The sequence below is a fragment of the Stegostoma tigrinum genome, chromosome 26 (assembly GCF_030684315.1).
Source record: "Stegostoma tigrinum isolate sSteTig4 chromosome 26, sSteTig4.hap1, whole genome shotgun sequence".
Taxonomy (NCBI): Eukaryota; Metazoa; Chordata; class Chondrichthyes; order Orectolobiformes; family Stegostomatidae; genus Stegostoma; species Stegostoma tigrinum.
The window spans coordinates 13,147,897-13,171,853 of record NC_081379.1 but is presented as its reverse complement, the minus strand read 5'-3'; the positions used below and the strand labels follow the sequence as shown (position 1 = coordinate 13,171,853).

The 23,957-nt window shown below is 39.9% G+C and overlaps 2 protein-coding genes across 6 annotated transcripts in view; one reads left to right on the top strand and one right to left on the bottom strand.

The window, feature by feature from the left end:
* The window catches only part of LOC125464061 (protein phosphatase Slingshot homolog 1-like), a 117,283-nt gene extending 109,610 nt beyond the window's left edge, over window positions 1-7,673 (bottom strand). The window contains exon 1 of one of the 2 annotated variants that reach the window (XM_048556068.1): window positions 7,446-7,673. In XM_048556068.1, coding sequence (XP_048412025.1) covers window positions 7,446-7,632 — 187 coding nt within the window. In that variant the 5' untranslated portion in view covers window positions 7,633-7,673. The remainder of the gene's footprint in view (window positions 1-7,445) is intronic. The other variant, XM_048556069.1, reaches the window with a different exon arrangement.
* The window catches only part of LOC125464064 (D-amino-acid oxidase-like), a 30,673-nt gene continuing 14,126 nt past the window's right edge, over window positions 7,411-23,957 (top strand). Inside the window, exons 1-4 of one of the 4 annotated variants that reach the window (XM_048556075.2) lie at window positions 7,411-7,526; window positions 10,981-11,198; window positions 12,933-13,047; window positions 22,879-22,955. In XM_048556075.2, coding sequence (XP_048412032.1) covers window positions 11,005-11,198; window positions 12,933-13,047; window positions 22,879-22,955 — 386 coding nt within the window. In that variant the 5' untranslated portion in view covers window positions 7,411-7,526; window positions 10,981-11,004. Of the gene's footprint in view, window positions 7,527-7,723; window positions 7,855-7,876; window positions 8,055-10,980; window positions 11,199-12,932; window positions 13,048-22,878; window positions 22,956-23,957 lie in introns of those variants that run through there. The other 3 variants (XM_048556072.1, XM_048556076.2, XM_048556074.2) reach the window with 3 other exon arrangements.

Genomic DNA, 23,957 nt, shown 5'->3' with positions numbered 1-23,957 from the left:
GTGCCAAAGACCCATTACACCCCGGTAATAATCTCCTACAACCTCTTCTGTCAGGCAGAAGATACAGAAGTTTGAACACAGGCACCAGCAAGTTCAGGAGCAGTTCTTCCTGGCTGTTATTAGAGTGACAAATGGGCAGCACCAATGTTAGGGAGAGTTTGTCGTGCCGCATCATGATACGACAAACTCTCCTTAACATCGTGACATTCAGACAATGTAGGCCATCAATTTAACTAGTACAAGGCAACCATAGTAGCCCAAGCCAAACACAGACACACACGGGAATTTCTAGAGGCAGGATTCTCCACCCATATTTCAATCAACAAACATATAGAATGGACCCCACATAGAAAGCCATACAGATCAAAACCAGAAATGACAGTACTCACCATAACAAACTGGACAGTATAAATTCCAAGCAGAGTATAACATTGCTTCATCAGAGGCTCCACTGATGATGTCACCTAGTATGGTGACAAAACATCTGAGCAAAAACAAGCTAGCTCAGTGAGCAAGTCAACAATTTCAGAGAATGAGCAAATATGACAAAGGGGAGCCAGTAGACGTGTTTCCTTTAAAACTGCTTTGAGGAAGAATTTCTTCAGTTTGAGGCTGGTAAATCTGTGGAAATCCTTGTCACAGAAGGTAAAGTAATTGAATGCATTTAAGACAGAGAGATAGATTCTTGAATAGTATGGGTATCAAAAGTTACTGGGAAAAGGTAGCAGAATGAGATTGAGAAACACAGATTTTGTGGTATCCAATGCCTCCAACTGTTTCTCGATGTCAGAGTGAACTGAACTGGCTGAAGACTGGCATTTGTGATGCTGGGGATCTCTGGAGTGGGCCAAGATGGATCATCCACTTGGCACTTCTGGCCAAAGATGGTTGCAAGTTGTTCAGTCTTATCTCATGCTAACCTTCCTGTCCTGGGGTTGCTGCAATGTTCCAATGAAACATTATGCAAGTTTGAGAACCACTACCTCATTTTCTGCACAGTCACTTCAGAGCCTCATGGTATCAATATCCAATAACTTCAAAAACTAACTGTATTATGTGTGTAATCCATTTTCTTTCAGTCTCTCCATGCTTCATGACCCCAACTGCAAAAACCTCGTCTTGTTAAAATTTGCTCTTAGTATAAATGACTCATTCCCTCCCTTTTACACCTTAATTTACATCAATTTTACATCTCATTTCTCTTACTTCGCCAGTATCCCCAACACTGCTATATCCAATTCCTTCTTGAGATCACACAGAGATAACAAGGTGTGGAGCTAGATGAACACAGCAGGCCAAGCAGCAGAGGAGCAGGAAGAAGGGTCTAGGCCCGAAACGTCAGCCTTCCTGCTCCTAGACCCTTCTTCCTGCTTGGCCTGCTACGGTCATCCAGCTCTACACCTTGTTATCTCAGATTCTTCAGCATCTGCAGTTCCTACTACCTCTATTGGATATAGCATTTGGGGTTAAAAGGGATCAAAGAATATGGGGATAAAGCAGGAACCGGCTATTGAGTTGGAAGATCAGCCATGATCAGAATGAATTGCAGGAGGTTTGAAGGGCTGAATAGCCTACTCCTGCTCCAATATTCAGTGTTAGCAACCCCCTTGTCATTTGCACTGGGCCTCTGCCTCTGTCAAAAGTTTAAAAAAAACCACTTCCAACACCTTTTCAATTCTGAAGGACAGTAAGACTGTACTTGACATGTTAAGTGTTTATCTTTCAAGAGACACTGCTAGGCAAGCTGATCTTCTCCAGCATTCTTTGTTTTTGTTTCATAATTAACTGAAGTTACATGGCATTCAATGAGAAATTAAGAGATATATCTGAGACAGAACATTACCTTGAGCAATACAGTAGTTATAAAACACTCCCTGAAGAACTGAACATAACAAGGCACAGTGTGTGCAACTATAGATCATTGACACTGAACTCATAACGCAGTCAATGGCCCATTCACTTTGAAAATTAAATACAGGCATAGAATGTTAAAATCATAGAAGCACATCAACCTACACAGCATTTTCACTGCAACCCTTAAAGAGGAGAGGGTAACATGAAAATAAACTGAACAAGATTTCACAAAGGCAAATGTGTAACTAATACTTCACAAATATTTTTACAATATTGCACTATTAGGCAATCCCTTGCCAGTTATCTCCTGGCTGATCAAAAGGTTAGAGAGCCAAACAAATTACAGAAAGTGCAAATATTACTGGTGGAGAGAAACAGAATTAACACTGCAGGATAGTGCCACCAATCCAGTCCTGCTGAGTATTTTGTGCATTTGCTTTAAGTTTTAGTTTCTAGCTTTTAAAGCATTTGACTTTGCACAGGAAACTATCCCCTCTATTCCCCTTTGCAAATAATTAAGGTGCCAAACACAATCAAATTGACGTCAAAAATTGTATAAAAGAATCTTATCCATTCAATAAAAAAAGTTCATATCTAAACCTCTTCTCCAGCTTTTCACTATGTTACAAAATGTGAATCAGGCAAAGAACTCGTTACAATAACTGCTGCAAAAAAGTGTATGCATTAAGAGGACAAAACAATGCCACTATTCATGCTTCAAATAATTAAAATACATGGAGTATTTTGCAACCACTCCTATGTATCATAAACTCAATTACAAAGCGCATGCACAAAGTCCATTCTCTTCAACTAAAAACCATACCAAACATAAATTATTTTAGCAATCATTGTAACAAGCCTGATTTATATATTTTAAAGACAGTGGAAGGCTGCATGAGTGTCTTATGTAGCTTGTTGTTAATCTGGCTGCTTAGATTTTCTTGAAATAACATTTCACCTCAGTTTGATTTAATAGTTACCAGAATAAACACTTAATTAAAACACCCTGTGCTACAAATTAGTGATACTTATTTTACCCTGCATATTACCAATTTACAATGGCTATTCAGCTGAAGTTTTTTTTTAAAATTAGGACTTTTGAATTTCCATGTAGATAACCTATGTGAGGCCGTATTGCAAAACTTAACAATTGCACAGTGTATCCAAAAATGTTGAATAAAAAACTATTATCATCCAGTTTCATTTATTGTGCAATTGTAAAACGCAAGTGAGGATGAATTAATTCTCTGTGTGACCTGATTTTTTTTTAAAAAGACCATCAGGTTCAACAGCAAAGTTTGTAGATAGAGAGAGGTGTTGTTCATGCTCAAGTCTGTGATTTACTTTTCTTTCCAAAATACAAACGCTACGTTTTTCTAACAACATTGGAATAGGAACCGTAAAGTTGGAAGTGTCTCAGGATTATTACTACAACATAATTGGGTGCTTTTTATCTTTCTGATGCAATGAAATCAGGGAGATTGTGCAATGCGATGTTTTACAAAAAGAACTGAAAAGCCATCAGGAATCAAAATTACACACAATCAGGAAGAAAGGAATTTCACCAGTCACAATACTTAAAAACTTCCACTGCATGAAGATGCTAATGTAACAAAACATGTCTCCTAGACTTTCTAAATACCCCAATAACTAATTATTACAAAATGCTTTGCTGCATGTACAGTAGACATGGCAAAGGTGATTGATGAGGGAAAGGCTGTCGATGTCATATACATGGACTTCAGTAAGGCATTTGATAAGGTTCCCCATGTCAGGCTGATGGAGAAATTGAAGTCGCATGGGGTCCAGGGCATGCTAGCTAGACGTATAAAAAAAAACAGGCTAGGCAACAGGAGACAGAGTAGTAGTGGAAGGGGGTTTCTCAAATTGGAGACGTGTGACCAGTGGTGTTCCACAGGGATCTGTGCTGGGGCCACTGTTGTTTGTGATAGACGTAAATGATTTGGAGGAAGGTATAGGTGGTCTGATTAGCTAGTTTGCAGATGACACGAAGATTGGTGGAGTAGCAGATAGTGAAGGGGACTGTCAGAGATTACAGCAGAATATAGATAGACTGGAGAGTTTTGTAGATAAATGGCAGATGGAGTTCAATCCGGGCAAACACAAGGTGATGAATTTTGAAAGATCTAAATTTAAGAGCAAGCTATACAGTTAATGGAAAAGCTCTGGGGAAAACTTACGTTCAGAGAGATCTGGGTGTTCAGGTCCATTGTTCCCTGAAGGTGGCAACGCAGGTCAATAGTGTGGTCAAGAAGGCATACAGCATGCTCTCCTTCATCGGACAGGGTACTGAGTACAAGAGTTGGCAAGTCACGTTACAGTTGTATAAGACTTTGGGTCGACCCCATTTAAAGTACTGCGTACAGTTCTGGTCGCCACATTAACAAAAGGATGTGCATGCTTTGGAGAGGGTGCAGAGGAGGCTCACCAGGATGTTGCCTGGTATGGAGGGTGCTAGCTATGAAAAAAGGTTGAGTGGATTAGGATTATTTTCATTAGAAAGACGGAGATTGAGGGGGAAACTTGATTGAGGTCTACAAAATCATGAGGGGTATAGACAAGGTGGATAGCAAGAAGCTTTTTCCCTCAGAGTTGGGGATTCAATTACTAGGGGTCATGAGTTCAAAGTGAGAGGAGGAAAGTTTATGCGAGATATGCATGGAAAGTTCTTTATGCAGAGGGTGGTGGGTGCCTGGAACGTGTTGCCAGCAGAGGTGGTAGACGCAGACACGATAGTGTCTTTTAAGTTGTGTCTAGACAGGTACATGGATGGGCAGGGAGCAAAGGGATACAGACCCTTAGAAAATAGGTGACAGGTTTAGACAGAGGATCTCAATCAGCACAGGCTTGGAGAGCTGAAGGGCCTGTTCCTGTGCTGTAATTTTCTTTGTTCTTTAGGCTAAATTCTATAATAATTATATAGTACACAATTAATGAATAGCAAATTTACACGCGGACTACCTTCAAAACTACCATGGCTTAGAAAGGGTGGATGCTGGGAAGTTGTTTCCGTTAAACGGAGAGACTAGGACCCATGGGCACAGCCTTAGAATAGAGGGGTCAATTTAGAACAGAAATGAGGAGACATTTCTTCAGCCAGAGTGTGGTGGGACTGTAGAATTCATTGCCACAGAGCGCAGTGGAGGCCGGGATTTTAGATGTCTTCAAAGCAGAGATTGATAAATTCTTGATCTCGCAAGGAATTAAGGGGTACAGGGAGAGTGCAGGTACGGAGTTGAAATGCCCATCAGCCATGATTAAATGGCGGAGTGGACTCGACTTCCACTCCTATGTCTTATGTTCTTTAAAAAAAAAACAATGTTACGCAAGGAAAAGATTGCTACTTTTATAAAATGAAATCATGATCCTGCATTGCTGCAGTAAATACAGCACATCTTGATTTCTGGTACGTATGGGAGGTTATGTGGACATCATACTAAATATTTTATTACTTAAACATTTCTAACAGTCTGTTTACACAATTTGTTCATGACCAATCGATAATTTTTAAGCAACTGTTTACCAAGCCATCCAGCCCAAGTCACATGTTGGAACATTAGTGTGATACTCTATGGGATAGGGCAATACGATCTCTGAAGGGATATTCCTCAAAGTCAAAAAAAATGGCACTTATCTTAAATAGGCATGGCAAAGGAATTTGTTACTCCTCTTAGCTTTAGCACCTACTATGCACAGATAATGAAGAAAGCACGCATAAATATTCAGTTGACAGTGATTCCAAGGCAGTTACCAAATTTCAGATATCGTCATAACCATCATCTGAACCCAGGGCACACTCAAAACCATTTCATAGTTGGAATATGTAATGGTTTTTTGTTTAAAAAAGTGAATTTCAGGGACTGCATATAAATATAGAATGGGACTCATTTTTAACTACTAATGTACAATAGGTGACCATCAGGCAGTTCTTAATGCCATCTACCAGCTGTAACTGCAGGGTCTCATTTCAATATGCCAAAAAGTTATCCAATGCAGCTTGCCAAGTTGCAAAAGCAAGAAACACAGAACGATTGTAAAGTATGGTTAAACATTTATTTGAGCATATTATATCGAGATAACCACAATCCCATTGAGGGGATTGTACATATAATTTGCTGTTGAGAATTCAAGGGGCAGAACATCAATAACAGGTGATATACAGTAACCTGTTTATATCTTAAAACTGCAAACAAAATCTAATGGACATCATTTAATATGCAAATATTTCAAGTGGCTTCTAACCTCAAGCAGGTGTGTAATCAGGTGACTCTCCACTGGACCCAATCCAAGAGACAAGCAGCTTGTAGATCAATATTATGAGGGTGATGTGCTTCAGTCATTTTCACAGAATGTTTACCCGATAGATGGAAGCAGTTTCCCCCCCGGCAAATTCATTCACAGGGTAAGGGCATTGCTTTTAAGCAGCATTTATTGCCTATTCCAAATTGCCCAAAGGACAGCTGAGAGCCAACCAAACTGCTGTGGGTCGAGTCACATGTTGGCCTGACCATGCAAGAATAGCAGTTTCCTCCCTAAAAGACACGAGTGAACCAACCATTACCATCTAACCATAAGCTGGAGCTGATCATGCTGTATCAGATGCACAACAAGAATCAGCCAAGATAATAAAATGTGAGGCTGGATGAACACAGCAGGCCAAGCAGCATCTCAGGAGCACAAAAGCTGACGTTTCGGGCCTAGACCCTTCATCAGAGAGGGGGATGGGGGGAGGGAACTGGAATAAATAGGGAGAGAGGGGGAGGCAACCCTTGTGTTGACGATACCCACACCAAATTGAATGCCCACCACAATTATTCCAAATTTATTGAGAACAGATATTACCTTTTGAGAGGATAAGAAATTTATCTAATCTAAAATTGGTATCATATAATTTGCACCAATTCCATTGCAACCTTAAAATGTAGCAATGAGAATATTTATTCCAAAGGAGGGAACAATAGATCACATTACTACAGCAACTATTATATAGTCATGGAATTAGCTATTTTCCAAATTTATCAGCCTAAAAACTCCAAGAAAAAACAAAATCTCATCAATAAACCCAATGCTGCTATTTTAAAACAACAGCCTCGATTGAACATTGAAAATCAAAACCTAAAAACAAAGGAATTTAAATCAAAGAAAGCAACCACTTGCAGGAAGATTAGCATCACATCGTGAACAATATAGATCCAGAGTTAACTGTATGAAATTGTATATGCTTTTTGGTGATCTCAAACTTCTTAATATTTCAGTGGACCTGAATCTATTTCTTGTGTTTTGTTTTCTCAGTGTCAACTTTTAACACCATTATTGCAAAAAAATACCCGCGGGCACACATCCTAACAACAACAAATAATATGAAGAAATATTTTCACCGATAAGGGCAAACAGTACATGTTTGATTCTGATTTAACAGCTCCCTACACAACGCTTGCAATATTCCTTTCTGATTTCAGGTATAATAATCATGCCCGCATGAGGCCTGGAACATTCCCAGATTATGAGCAGGTCCAATCAGCCTTGGGAAGACATCAGCCCAGAGACGCTGATGACCGGAGCGGACTCACCGAGACACTGGGACTGGAGGAGGCGCTCGGGGTTGGAGAACGTTGCACCGTAACCAAGGCCATGAGGAACAGCGAGCAAAGGTAGCACCCCAACAGGTGAAATGCGGGAGGCTGGGGGCGGAGTGATGCCCGGATTCTCCGGACAGTTAGAAGCGTTGATACAGCTCGCGGCAGGAGGCGAAAGCATGCAAAGGAGCGCGCGTGCGCGCAGCCGCCCGCCGAGGGACAGTAAGGAGAGCGAGAGCGCGCATCCACCTGCGTTCTCACGTAGTCACAGAAAAGAGCGTGCGCCGCAACCCCTCCGCCTGCCGCCCCACGAGGAGAAAAGCGCGTTGTCCGCTGGGAAGCGAGTGAGATGGTCAGCTGAGGTTGAGGGGGATGGTCTGTGAATAAAATACCTACTTCAGAGGTGATTTTGTTTTCGCTCCTCGTCAGCTTGGTTGTCTGCGATCAGGACATTTTCCCAAAACAAATCACAGAGGAATCTTGGCGAACAGGGCATTGCCCGGGGAAGAGCTGATTATGACGAAGATGTGGGGCTGGAACTTTATAAAGAAGCAGCAAGTTAACATTGGGAGAGGGATCAAATCGCATTTTGTTCACGTTGTTGTGCGTTTTTATTCGGCATTGATTATTTTGAAAATCTTGTCATACGAACTGAAATTCATACAAATGAATGGATTAGGAGTACGAGTTGACAACTCGGCCAGTCGTCTCTGTTCTGTCACTCGGCAAGATTCATTGCCACATCTTACCCATTCCCCGCTAATATTTCGCCCCGATTCTTATTAGAAATCTCAGTACCTCTGCTTAAAAAAATCAAGTACTTTGCTGCCGTTGTCATTTGAGAAAGAGGTTTCAAAGACTGTCAACTCCCTTTAGGAAAAATGAGTAGTTTATTTTTGAGATAACAAAGTGTGAAGCTGGATGAACACAGCAGGTCAAGCAGCATCTCAGGAGCACAAAAGCTGACGTTTCGAGAAGTGGGTCTAGGCCCGAAACGTCAGCTTTTGTGCTCCTGAGATGCTGCTTGACCTGCTGTGTTCAGCCAGCTTCACACTTTGTTATCTTGGATTCTCCAGTATCTGCAGTTCCCATTATCTCTGATACAAGTTTATTTTTGAGCATTGGCACTTAGTACTCCATACTCACACTTCAGATGACGTGTGGAATTCGTCATATTCGTAAGGTGTGGATTGGCCTGAAGTTTTGTTGCTGAGAAGCATCAAACAAACTGAAACAAAGCCTCAGGGAAGAACTGTGAAACGGCAATAAGATTGAGTTAACACAGTAGTGTGACAGTATGCACTCTTGAGTGCCCCTACTTTTACAGAATCATTTTTTAATGTCATCATTCGTTCACCATCTGGGAAGCTATCAGATATTTAACAAATTCGTTGTGAGTTGTACAAAAGATCATGGAAAGAAAAGCCAATCCATTTTGCCCAAAATTTCTATTGTTCCACACAGATAAATTGTTTCACAGTGGTAAGATATTTGTTCATGTCCTGAAATCCTTATACACTACATTCAGGATCTCAGCTGTATCACTGGTGGGAGGCCCTTCTCCATGGAGAGGAAAAATGTAACTTGTTTCTCTTTGCAGCTAATTGCACAGTGACGTGCAAGCCAGTAATTTCAGCAACCCAGGCAGAGAGAGGACAATCAAAATTAGCTCTCAGTTCTGAAGAAGTCATACCAGACTCAAACCATTAACTCTTGTTTCACTGTCCACAGATCCTACTGGACTTGCTGAGTTTATACAGCAATTTCTGTTTTTGTTTCTGGAGAAACTCCGCAGATCTGGTAGCATCTGGTAGGGAGAAACACCCACTCAAACATGGATTTGAGTCCAGTGACCCTTTGACAGGGAGTTAATATCCTTCAGGCTCTTGTGATCCTTTGTCAGACTCACTGGACTTTAAATACTGCCAGAACTGCTGAGTTTTGCCAGCACTTTGTATTTTTACCCCTTGAATAAAGCAGTTTGTGAGGTAATTTTAAGAGGCCAGGCTGTTGAGATCCTTTGTGAAGGTCACTGGACTTGAAACATTAACTGTTTTTCTCTCAACAGCTGCTGCCGGAGTAATTTCTGTTTTTGTTTTTGAAGAAACAAAGCAAGGCTGACAGCATCTGTGGAGAGAAAGCAGAGTTAACCTTTCAGGTGGAGTAACCCTCCTCTAGAGTTTCTCCAGCACTGTCTTTTAGCTCACAGTAGTTTGTTTGTTTCAATACATAGCACAGTACGAGTAATTAACCAGTTTTTTAAAATATAGTATGGATGTAATTGCTGTTAAGGATGTCCTAAAGAACTTTATGATAAATGAAGTACTGTTGTAGTTGCTATTGTAATGTAGAAAATACAGCAGCTATTTGGCACACAGCAAAATTTCACAAGCCGCCAAGCGATAATGCCCAGATATGTATCTGTGATGTTGCTGGAGAGATGTGTAGAAGTAGAGGTGTAGTAGGAATAATCTAGTCATCCTGAGGCCCAAGTTAATGCTCTGGTGGCAGGGGATCAAATCCCAATATGGTAGCCAATGGAATTTAAATTCCCTCTGGAAGTGAAAATTAGTCTCAGTAATAGTGAACAGAAAATTCTCATTGATTGTTGTAAAGACTCATTTATTCACCAGTGTCCTTTTAATGTATTTTAATCTGCCATAGTTTGGCCTACATGTGATTCCAAACACCCAACAGTGCTTATTCTGAAGAACGGTCACGGGACTCAAAACGTTAACTGCTTTCTCTCCCCAGATGCTGCCAGATCTATTGAGTTTCTCCAGCAATTTATGTTGTTGTTACACAATAATGTGATTGGCTTTTAATTGCTCTCTGAAATGGCCTAGCAAGCTGCTTCATTCAAGGGGTAGAAACAAAAAGTGCTGGAGAAACTCTACCGCTCTGGTAGCATCTGTAGAGAGAAAAACAGTTAGCATTTCAAGTCCAGTGAGCCTAACAAAGGATCACAACAGCCTGAAGGATCATAACTCCATTAGAAAGAGTTACTGGGCTATGCTGCCAGACCTCTGAATTTCTCCAGTACTTTCTGTATTTTTCTTTCAGATTTCTGGTATCCACAGTTCTTTGTTTTTACTTTAGCTCAAGCTATGATTGGAGATGTGCAACAAATGCTGGCCTTGCCAGTGACATCTATATCTCTTGGACAAAAAAATCAATGCTGTCTTTCAAAATAAATTCATGGGATCTTAACCTGAAAGAATAGTGTGAGCCTCATTTATGATTCAGTACCAGTTACTCAGTACTTAACTGAAGTGTCAGTCAGATTATGTGTTCAAGTATGTTGAATGGAATTTGAACCCTATCTTGAAATATAAGAATGCTTTCAACTAAACCAGTCAAAACCACCAGAAAATGTTGTTGGCCTTGCAAACAGATTGGTTAATAATTCATATAACAATTACTGTATTAGAGAAGAAAAGGTCAAAAGCTATTTTCTGAACACAGAAGACCAAAACCAGACCTCTGCTGAAACACTTTATTCTACCTGACTGTATTTATTTTGTTTCAGACATTAGAACATTGACACAAGAAAATGCAAGTTGCGGTGATTGGTGCTGGCGTGATTGGTTTGTCTGCAGCTCAGTGCATCATTGAACGTTTTCACTCTGTAATCAAACCATTGAACATTGTGGTTTACGCAGATAAGTTTACACCACATACTACAAGCGATGGAGCTGCTGGATTATGGCAACCATATGTGCTGGATCGAGAAATCCCAGAGGAAGTGTAAGAAAATAGTAGAAAATTAAAACTGCACTTCATTACATAACAATTAGAAATGGTGGAGGATTCATGTAGCACTTTTATCTTATGTTTTAGTATTTATGAATATTTGTATATTTTTCATTCAGTTTTATCTTTTTCTAAAGACTTCAGCTGTTGTGGGATTTAATGCCATTGATGTCAGAAGCTTTCTGGTTGGATGTTATTAATGAGTATTAATGAGTGATTATAATTATTGGTTTGTTATTTTAACCCTTCCATCCAGGCCTGTTTCTATCTTCCCCATTTCTAACTAAAGTTTCTGGATAGTGAGCGGGAGTGGGAATCCAAGCAGTTTTCTTTTGCTATAACTCACATTCACCAAGCTCAAGTGTAGAACTTGTAATTACTGCCCAACTAGACTGACTAACAAAGCATATTCCTAGAACCAAACCTTAATAGCTCATTAGTTAGCCAGGAGGGAAGCCCCATTCTTTTGGATTGTTGTCACTTGAGAGAACTAGAAGATTTTAGAAAAGAATACTTCAACTAAAAATTCTTCCCAGAAAAGCCTAGATTGGGTCCAAAAGTGCCATAATGGGCGATTTATTGTAGTACCTAGATCAGTTTCAGTAAGCTCCATAATATTTTATTATGTTATAACTCTGCTTCTAATCTACCTGCCTCCATTCAGTGAGTTTACAGAGTTTGTGGTCAGTCCTTTGTGTGCACAGCCAAGCCAAGAAAATTTGAAGAAGTGTAAACCCATGTCCTCACACTGCATAGTTAAATGAATTGCTGCATATTATGATATTGCAGAATTCCACCTTGAGCTTTGAAGGCTCTTAAAGGAAGTCAGTAATAGTTTACAATTATACATAATAACTGCAGTAAAATGGAACTCATTGTGAAAGTTAGCCCCACCAGTGTATGTGAAAGCAGAAATGGGGGCATGTAAACTAAGTGGGTTTTCCATCCTTGTGTTTGCCTGTCTTTCAGTCTGTTGAGTCCCTTAAGTAGACAGTTAACTGCCACTGTGGGTCATTCCACCCACACTAAAATATTTGATTCGGCTCAGGAGAAGACAGATGGAAGGTGACCAATTTGGGAGCTTTCACTGTACGTGTTAATGACAGGCAGGAAGGAAGACATTATTTTTGGCAGCTTGCTTTACCCCTCCTGTCCCAGAATGGTACAATCCCTTTGTTGCCCCTCATCCATTATCTGTGATTATTTCCACCCTTTCTTGACTGGTCTGCCAGCCATGCTTGGAAATTTCCAGACTTGCCAAATATTGCTATCCATTTTATCTTCTTTGGAACTGCTTTTAGACTGAGTGGCCACTACTCTCTTCTGGTTCTCCAGGTACTAAAGAGTTGCCAGCCAATCAGATTGATGGGTGCTGAGGTGAGCCTTCCTTCCCCTGGTGAGAAGACTCACACTTCCCTTATTAAATTGCCACAGTGTTATTGTTGTGGGTCAGCTCAATTTCTTCTCGTAAGGTGCCAATGGATTTTTAGTTTGGGAAAGGGGGAAGTTTAGGGTGCTGTGAACTCTACCCCCTGATCTTTGCACAAATATCTAAATGTTGCACTGGTTGTGCTAACTTGGATAATGATGTATGCTGTAATTGTAGTTTAATATTTACTTTGTTTTTTTTCTCTTTTATCCCATTGAAATGTTCTACAGTTGGTAAATATGTACTTTGCTTAAGTGCAACCATGGCTTGTATCATATTTCGCTGTTTTTAAACTACAGCAAATGGAACAAGGAAACATTTGAATATCTTCTGAAGTATGTGAATTCACCCGATGCCACTGAGATGGGCTTGTTTTTGCAATCTGGATACAATATCTTCAAAGAACGACTGCCGGTAACTGTTTATCTCAAATATGAAGGTGTTTAATTAAAACAATAATCTTCCCACTGTGCTCTTATCAGCTTTATAATTATATTTCCCCTATGTAACATGAAGGATTAGTGAACATCACCTTTAGAAGTTGGGGGTGAGGGGAATATGTGTTCTTTCCATTTAATGTGCGAGGTTTAACTTCTCAATTTTAATGGCTTGGATTTTGTGATAGTAATGATGATTAAACTATGAGCGTTCATTGTTATTATTCCTCTGAAACTGACAGCAACTTCTAGAGTCTGAACATGTGCATTTAAAAGCAGCTATCCAGAAATTATTTTCATTGATTCTGTGTTTCTCCATATGGTGCTGCTGAAATACGACTAGAGTGCAGTCAATTTCAACACAACTACTGAGAATTTGCCCTCTCGCCTTATTAGTCTTACTACAACAACAACTCTTCAAAAAGTTATAACTTGTGACAAGGTGTAATTAGGGTTTTAATAGTACACTTAGTACATTTAGTTCGTTATTACTTCTGAAAATCTTTTCTAGTTCTGAGAAACTAATTTTAAATTTGTGGAAAGTTGTACTTCTCTATTGTGATAAAATTAATGAAATTTTTAATTTATAAATTTTTTTTGATATTTCAGCTTTACCTAAATTTCATATGCATCCTGATTAAATTATTTCATTCTGACTGAATAAAAACATAACCACTTATATTTTATACAATATCTGCAATGTAATTACATGTCAAAAGAAGCTTCATAGGAACATTTTAAAACACTTGAACTCAGACCTTCTGGCCCAGAGGCAGGAACACTACCACAAACCACCTTAGTAGTTCTTATGGGAGTGTTTTTTAATCACCATTTTGGGCATGTTATGAAGTAGCTCTGCAATGGGTGGAAATCAAACCCAGGCCTTGAAGTCTGTGTGTTGGCATGCTGATCAACATGCGTGGAACTTTGGATTGCCTGCATGGGAATGCTGCTTGAAGAGAACACTAGAAGTCATCACTGCACCACAGATATTTTTGAATCAACCTTTTCAGAGTTGTTTGACTCACCTCTGGATCAGGTGGCTCAAAGTAGAGACATTACCACTGCACCTCAAGATCCTCAAGCAAAAGTTCTTGTATATGTTCCCTAACATTTTTTCTAATTAGTACTGGCTACTTCTAATCACCACCAGAGCTTGTATAAGCACATGTTGGGCTTTTGTGGGGCAGTGGTACTGTCCCTAACTTTGAGCCAGGAGGCCCAGTCTCAATTCCCACCTGCTCCAGAGACATGTAATAACATCTCCAAACCCGTTGATTTGAAAAGTAGTTAAATTTTTAAAAAAAATTTATGTAGTGGAGGCCCAGTTACAATTTCCACCTGCTCCAGAGGTGTGAAGTAACATTACTGAACAGGTTGATTTAAAAAAAATATAAACACACATTCAATTTGTGCAGCATTTTTGACATTAGCATCCAGTATATTGATTTCAAGGCCATGAAAGTCATTTTCAAATCTCTCCGGGGCCTCAACCATCATGATTTATTCTCCTGGCCATGCATACCCTTTGCTTCTCAAAGAGGTGTTCTCCTTCTCTTAACACTGGCTAACATTTCCTGAGTGTTCAGACTCCTTCTCTGTGACATGCAGTTACCCATTCTTCAGAGCGTTTCCACTTTCTCTCCATTTACATCTGTGTAAGTCCACTTCTTTCCTCCACTGTGCAAAGTGTTTCCCTGTTTATGACAGTACTAGTGGAACATGGATAATTCTTGTACAAAACCTTGTTGGCTACCTGGTGATAATGTGATCTAGAGCGCAGGGGCAAAAGAACAAAGATCGCATCTCTTAGGGCTCATGTCATTCACAGATGGCAGAACTAAAGATCAAAGATGAAGGTAAGAGGCACAAAGAGAAGATTAGGATCACTAAACAATGCACAATTCACCACAGGCATAAGGAAAAACACTTGCAGAAACTTTAACCCGGAATAAGAAGGTTGCATCTGATTTTAGTAATTGATCCTTCAGGCTGCTTTACAGGATCTGTGCAGGACATGGGAATAGGAGATTCTTCAGCCCTTTGAGCCTGCTTAGACATTTAGTTGGATCATAATTGGTCCATACTTAACACTACTTGTTCATCTCCACTGTCTAACCCTTGATAACCTTTCGTCACTGAACTTTAGAAATTAATTATTCAGTATTTGAAGCTTTTTGGGAAGAGAATTCCAGATTTTCACCTCCCTTTTTGAGGGGAAAAAATTTACATTTTACTGTTCTATGTCCTCTGTCAACTATATCATTTTGTTCCGGATTCCTCTATTAGAGAATTGGTTGACCTGTAAAGGGTCTAGAATTATAGAGTAATACAGCATGGAAACAGGTCCTTTGGCCCACACTGATCTATTGTTGACCATAGTGCCCAGTCAGCTACTTCCAATTGCCCTCATTTGGTCCCTGTCCCTCTGAACCCTTCCCATCCATGTACCTATCCAAGTTTTTAAAAAATATTGCTATTGTACCTGCCTCAACCTCTTTTTCTCTGGAAGCTCATTCCATATATGCACCACTCTGTACATAAAGGAGTTGCACCTCAAGTCCTTCTTAAATCTTTTCCCTCTCACCTTTAAACCTATGCCCTGTAGTTTTCAATTCTCCATCTCTGGGAAACAGACTATATGCATTCATCCTATCTATGCCCTTCATAATTTTATACACCTCAATATGGTCACTCCTCAATCTCTTACGATCCAAGGAAGAAAGTCCCATCCTGGCCAATCTCTTCCTATATCTCAGGCTTACTGGTCCTGGCAACATCTTCATGAATCTTCTTTACACATTTCCAGTTTAACTATGTCTTTCCAACAGCAGGTTGACCAAAACTGCACACGATACTCCAAGTGTGGCCTCACCAATGACTTCTACTACTGTAACATACCATCCAACTCCTTTACTCAGTACCTTGACTGATGAAGGCCTGCATGTTAAACGCCATCTTCACCACCATGTCTACCTGTGGCGCTGCTTTCAATGAGCTATGTACTTGTACTCCTCGGTCCCACTGTTCCACAATACTCCTCAGGATCTTACCCATTTACTGTATAAGTCCTACTTTGGTTTGACTTTTCAAAGTGCAGCACCTCTCCCTTATCTGTATTGAATTGTATTTGCCAGTCCTCAGCCGACTTCTCCTTCTATTCGAGATTCCTCTGTAATTTTTGATTTCCTCGCTATCAACTATACCTCCTACTTTTATATCATCCACAAACGTACTAATCATGCCTTGTACATTCACACCCAGATCAATTTTGTAAATAAGAAATAACAAAGGCCCCAGCACGATTACTGTGATACACCACTAGTCACAGGTCTCCAGTCCAGAAAACAACCTTCAACTATCACCTTCTGCTGCCGACCGTTGATCCAGTTTTGAATCCAATTAGCTAGCTGTTCCTGGGTGCCATGCAACCCAACCATCATGACTAACCTGCCATGCAGGATCTTCTCAGAGGCCCAACTAACATCTGTACAGATAACATCCACTGCCCTACCCTCATCTATCCTCTTGGTTACCTCTTCAAAAAAAACTCTAAAAGATTTGCCAGACATGATTTACTGTACACACCTCCATGCTGACTATCCCTAATTAGACCTTGATATCCAAATGTTGCTTGATCCTGTCCCGCCATATCTTATCTGGCATCTTGCCTACCACAGATGTCAGGCCCATGGATCTATAGTTTCCTGGCTTGTCTTTGCTACTTTTCTTAAGCAATTTCTTAAACATTAGCCACCCTCCAGTCTTCCTGAACTTCACCAGTGGCTAAAGGTGAAGCAAAAATCTCAGGAAGAGCCTCTGCAATTTCTTCCCTAGCCTCCTATAATGTCCAAGGATGGACTTGAACAGGCCCAGGAGATTTATCCACCTTAATACGATTTAAGTCTGCAAACACCTCCTCTCCAATAATATATACGTGGATCAAAACATCCCCACTTGTTTCTCTTATTTCCTTAGCATCCGTGATTCTCTCATCAGTAAACACCGAGGAGAAATATTAAAGAAACCCCACCCCCACCCAAATCTCCTGTGGCTGCACGTGCAGAAAGCCATGCTGATCTTTGAGGGGACCTATTCTCTCCCTAGCCACCCTTTTACTCATAATATAGCTATAGAACCTCTTGAGATTATCTTTAACCTTATCTGCCAGATCCATCTCATACCCACTTTTTGCACTTCTAATTTCCCCCTTAAAGCATCTAGGGATTCACTTGTGGCCAATAGCTTAAACCCAATGTATGCCTTCTTCTTTTTCCTGACCAGAGCCTCAATATCCCTCATCAGCAGGTATCCCTAAACCTGCCAGCTTTTCCCTTCACCCTAACAGGGACATACTGTCCCTGGACTCTTGATATCGCACTTTTAAAAGCCTCCCATTGCCTCCTTTTATTTCAAACTGACAGTTGGAGAGTGAACAAGAGCCCTGTGCTGCTCTTTCCAGGGGAGACCCTTTTAACAAATGCCAGTCAAGCAAGAGTGAAGCACTGGCAGGTCTTTTCCTGGAATCAAGATACTTGGGGCAGACATCACACACAGCACAAGCTGCTAGGTAATCAGAGACTAGGATCCCTTGCACTTAGTAGCACCAACAAGCATGCCATGGCTACTGCCAAAAGAGCATCTCTGAAGTCCCAACATCATAGAGGATCCAGGTAAATGAGGTGTTCAGATGGTTCTTCCGACTGAGTTAGGGTTAGAATCTGCAGGGAGAGAGCATTAGGAAGGTAATCCTAGCCTGATGGCCTAGTCCCTTGATAAGGCACTGATTGCCTTTGTTCAAGTTGTGCCCACACCCCCACGATGAAATGCCAAGCTGATATTAGTTATCATGAGGGCTACACCCAAAGTAGTCAGAGTGACAAGGGGCTGCAGCTCTTAAGTGATCCTTAATTGGTCACATAAAAGTCCCAGCGACAGAAAGAGATAAGATCAACCATGGATCTTCAGAACAAGAACTTAAATTGGCGGAAGCAAGAGTTGGTGGGATATGGGTATGCAGCTCCTAATTAAATGCATCTCCTCCTTCAAAGTTTTCCACCTTTGGGACCAGAAAGGTCCATTCAATTTTATTGAATTCCATATCATTTTAACTATTCCTAATAAATGATCCTCAATTTTCTAAACACGAAGGGAAAAAGAAGCCAAGATTTTCCACAACACCCATGCATAGCCGATATTTCCTGTGTTGCATTCCTTAAAACTGAATGCTGTACCATAAATTAGGGTTTGATTAAGGCTATGTATTTACTCACTTCAGTTCATTTTCTCGACATTTGTATATTAGAAAAGTAAAAAACATACATCTACTGGAGTGGATTGGTAGACTTGGCCATCGTAACTGACTGCAAATCAAAAGAAAATCAGCTAAGAATAAATTATAAATTTGTGATTGGGGTATGGTAATTAACAAATCAACCAACATTTTGCTTAGTTCTTACCATGCTGTGTCAATCCTAAAAATAAAACTGTAGGGTTTTTCATGGTGTCAATACTTCATTCTTATTCGTTGTCAAAGATCTTTACTTGATAACAGCAGCAGATTGCAGAGAGAAATTCTGAAAATTATAAAATGAGTGATGCAGGTAAATAATGAAATTTGATTGCAGTTTTTGCTGATTAGTTTTGACAGGTCATAAATTAAATCATCTTAAAGTTCTTGTACATCTCATACAAAAATTTGAATTTTTCTGTGATTAAATGTTCCATTGTGTTTGCCATTGTGTGTGTGCTTCAGAAATATATTGTTGCCATTGGAAACTGTTCTTGGCATGCACTGCCAATTGAGCAAATGGCCAACAATCCTTGGAAATTAAAGCAATTCTAAATGACCCATTCTCCTTTTCATTACAAAATGATTTTTAGTTCAGTGGTTCTTGCCCTTTTTTTGAAACAAAAGGGACAATGCACATGGTCATGACTTACTTATGTTAACTACCTGCTGTTTTCAATTTAAATTATTAGTTTGCATTGTCAAGTTGCTGTCTCTGTATAGAGATATAACCATAAAATAGAATTTTGTTTTGTTTAAATTTAAAATTGTGGTTGAGGCTTGTCACTTCAATCCTTGCTCGCAGATGTTTGTGACATCTGACTTGTGCAGATAGTCCTTGGGGAAGGAGTCCATGTCAGTGTCTCCCTTATAAAAGTCAAACATTGGCTTAATTCTCAGGTTGCAGATGAATTGAAATACAGACTTTATGTGCCTCAAAACTGAACTTGGTAAATAACTGGATGAACATCAGCGCATCAGAAACTTGTGACCTCTACCAACTGAAATAAAGAGGGTAGCAGGTGAAAAGAAATCTACCACCTCAAAGTTGTCCTTCACGTTAGACTGCATAATGACTGAAAGATATATCACCTTTCTTTTCATTGTTGCTGGGTTCAAATCCTTGAACTCCCCATCTAACAGAATTTTGAGAGTGCGTTCAGCACACATACTGTGGCAGTTGAAGAAAGGCAATTGGATTTGGGCAATAAAAGCTGTCCAAATATTGTGAATGAATTGTAAAACTGCATTCTCCCACAATGTGGAGTAATTGTTGACCATATTAATTATAAAATGGAAGTGAGATGCAACATATTCAGAAGTACAATTGTTCTAAAGTGAATGCTTATTGAAAGCTTATTGACTGTCAGAGCATAGTCATCAACTTTTTCCTTTATTCATTCATGGGTTGAGAGCGTTGCCTGTCCCTGATTGCCCAGAGGGCAATTATGAGTCAACCACATTACTGTGGGTCTGGAGTCAACGTAGACCAGACCAGGTAAGGGTGGCAGTTTCCTTCCCTAAGGGACATTAGTGAACATTTGGGGCGGCATGGTGGCTCAGTGGTTAGCACTGCAACCTCACAGCATCAGGGGCCCAGGTTCGATTCCAGCCTTGTGTAACTGTCTGTGCGGAGTTTGCACATTCCCCCCATGTTTGCGTGGGTTTCCTCCCACAGTGCAAAGATGTGTATCGGCCATGCTAAATTGCCCATAGTGTTCAGGGGTGTGTGGGTTATAGGAGGATGGGTCTAGGTGGGATGCTCCAAGGGGCGGTGTGGACTTGTTGGGCCGAAGGGCCTGTTCCAACATTGTAGGGAATCTAATCTAACCTAACCAAATGGGTTTTTCCTCAACAACGGGCAATGGATTCATGATCATCATTAGACTCTTAATTCCAGATATTTCCTGAATTCAAATTGCACCAGCTGTCGTAGCGGGAATCGATCCTAGATCCCCCGAACATTACCTGGGTCTTTGGATTAACAGTTCACCAATAATAGCATTAGGCCATTGTTTCCCATTCACGCATCAAATAACCAGAAATCAGAGACTGTTAAGTGGAACTGAAATGCTGTAAACTTAAGATGTCTTTTGAGGCTCTGCAGTAAGAAAGAATAACCTTTTGAGGTATAATCATTGATAATGTAGGCACATAGGGCAGACAAGTACCCCACTGTAAGATCTTGCCAACAGCAAATGAGACAATTTGTTTCTTTTCCATGGTATCAATCGATGGAGAAATGTTATTCACATTATGAAGCCAGACATACTGATCTTTAGATGGTATCATGAATTTCATATAAACGTGGCAGAACGGATAAATTGAATTTTAATGTCTGTTTTTGATAAACCTTTTTTGACATACTTTGATAATTGTCTACTCTATTAAGGTGCTGTAAAAATGTAAGTTGTTATTGCCTTCAACAGCAAGGCAGCATTCTGTCAGAACCACACTGAAATATAATCCTGAATATGTGTTTGAGTCCTGACGTAGTACTTGAACCCATGTTCTTTCTGACTGAAAAGCATATTACACCATGGATAACGAAATGTGAGGCTGGATGAACACAGCAGGCCCAGCAGTATCTCAGGAGCACAAAAGCTGACGTTTCGGGCCTAGACCCTTCATCAGAGAGGGGGATGGGGTGAGGGTTCTGGAATAAATAGGGAGAGAGGGGGAGGCAGACCGAAGATGGAGAGAAAAGAAGATAGGTGGGGAGGTAGGGAGGGGATAGGTCAGTCCAGGGAAGAACCTGGTTTGCTTCAGGACACACCATGGATCCTTTTGACATTTTGTTCGGCATCATGATTTTGAACTAATTTTATATATCTACTTTCACGGTATGTTTCATTCAGCAATTATGCATTTTGAACTGGGAATTTAGATTATTTGTATGAATTGAGCTGATGGTAGTCGAATGTCTGCTTTTTGCTGCCATTGAGATGAGCATTGCCAGCAAGTGATTACTTCATTTTATTCAGTGGCAGAACCAAACATGTTTTCAGGTTTTATAGGGCAAATGTGAAATGCTTTCAGCACTTGCCTACGATGAAATGCTGCAAAGCAGCTCAGAACTTGAAAAGTTTACCTAAACATGAAAAGCTCAGCGTACGTATGGAGCACAATATAGGATGACTGTATTAATATTATATCCAAAGCTGGGAGCTATGTTTAAAGGAGACATAGTTTGGAGAGTTCACAAACAATGTGGCCTCCTATTTCTTTATATTTTGTGAAGATCCACAAAATTAGTGTCATGTGCTGCAGACCATTGTAAAATTTTCACTAAATGCAGAAAAGGAGTTGATATGAGACAGTGAGCGATAGACAACTGTGCCAATTCATTTGGAATCTCTTCTATGCTTAAAATACATTATAATTCATCATTGTTGCTACATCTCCTTTTAATGTCTTGCCATTTTAACTTTAAAAATAGTTTGATCCACTTGCTGATCTCTAAATTATTTCCATTTCAGAGTCTAAGAACATGATATATATTCTGACACTTGCACTGTTTGACCTAGATTTTAGCAATCTCACTCCCCTGATAGAGTTCTGATGGAGTTTGGGCACATAAAACAGAGCAAAAAAAAGGGGGCTGGCATGATGACTCACTGATTAGCGCTGTTGCCTCACAGCACTAGGGACCCAGGCTGGATTCTATCCTTGGGTGACTGCCTGTGTAGAGTTAATACATTCTCCCTGTGTCTGCGTGGTTTTCTCTGGGTGCTCTGGTTTCCTCCCACAGTCCAAAGATGTGTAGGTTAGGTGGTTTGGCCATGCTAAAATGCCCAGAGTGTCCAGAGATATGTAAGTTAGCTGGATTAGCTGTGGGAAGTGCAAGGATTGGTTAAGGGGGTGAGTCTGGTTGGGATGTCAATGTGGACTTATTTGGCCAAGTGGCCTGTTTTCACACTGTAGGGACTCTGTATTTAAAAAATGCTTCATGTTAACTTTGGCATTATACAGTTTTATTTGGTGAACTAATATATCAGCTAAAGTAGTGAACAGACCAATTTAATCTTACCATGTTAAGCATTTACGTGTCAATATTGTTTGCAGTGATTTCTAGATTGTGATGCTTGTAAGCTGACTTTACTGACCAATGCTGAGTTTAAGTTGTGACACTAATTTCTAAAGATGTTTTCCTACACAATGATACTTTTGGATAGATTTGGCCCTGACTATCTCAGTACAGCGCAGCCTGCTCTTTCTAAGTATAAGCATTGATCTGAGTTCATACAGGAAACTTATTGGTTCCTTCTTAGTATCGTTCGAAATCAGATAACTAAATGTCAGTGGACTGTCCCCAAGGACATATATACCACTAATCTCAGATAGCTAGGTAAACAGAAAGATAGCCGAATGGAATATAGTTTTGTTTACTGAAACTCAAGTCTTACCTGTATGCAATTGAGATTATGGCAAGGAAAAAAAAAATTAATTTGTATGGTTGTAATATTTCAGAACTTGAGGAAAATTAATCCAACATTCTTTGTTCGTTTTTCTTCACAGGACCCATCCTGGAAAGATGCTGTTTGGGGGTTTAGACATTTGACAGAAGAAGAACTCAGACTGTTTCCTGGATTTAGGTATTTATTTTTCCGAAAGACATCCTAAAATATTTTTGCAGACAGTGGTATCACCAAAGGTTGCATTCCTGGAAAGTAGAAATTGAATCCAGAGATAAACCATCTCTCATTTATCCATAGGCATTGATTTGCACTCTAGGTTAATGGACAATCCTTGCATGCAGTTGATCAGTAAAGAAAGTTAAAACTATTAATCCAAGTGAACAAAAATACTTCTTTTCAATTTTGTAACGTGTAGGATTATCAGTGACCCTGTTTCCAAATACCTGCCAGCTGTCCATGCTGATAGTGCTAAACTCCAGTTCATGTAGATGGGCCATTATCATTGCTGGTACAGATGATGCAGCAGTTGCTGTTCTAAGGAACAGTAATTTACAGCCACTCTGCCAGAGTTCCCGTTGAATTCAATGTTTTAAAGCATCTGCTTCCAGATGAGAAATTGATTTGTATTTTGGGCCCTTTCATACCTAACCAAATCAGAGTAATCAGTTGTGTGCAAAATTGTGCTCCCTCTTCAATAAACATTAAACTTTCAACATACTTCAGTGTTAGTACTTTTGGAACCAGGATTTCTTCATTACAAGACAAAATATCAATTTTAATAATTAATCCTCCTCCTATATCCTGATAATAGTCATAGTTGAAGAAGTATTCTCCTACCTACCGCTCTAAATCATGCTCCAACTCGCCATTCATAAACATAAAAGCAACTTTTTCCTATATATTATAAATACTGAAGAAGGGTCGTAGGACTCAAAATATAAACTCTGTCTTCCTTTCATAGATGTTGCCAGACCTGCTGAGTTTTTCCATCAGTTTCTGTTCATTTTGTTTCAGATTTCCAGCTCCGCAGTTCTTTGTTTTATCTTTTTTTTAAAGATGGGAATGTCTTTTCAGGCCTCCCAGATATCACAACAAATATTTCAAACTATAAGTATCTTTTTGTAGTAAATTATCCCAAGAAGCTTCACAGAAGTATTATCAGAGAAAATCTAATACTAA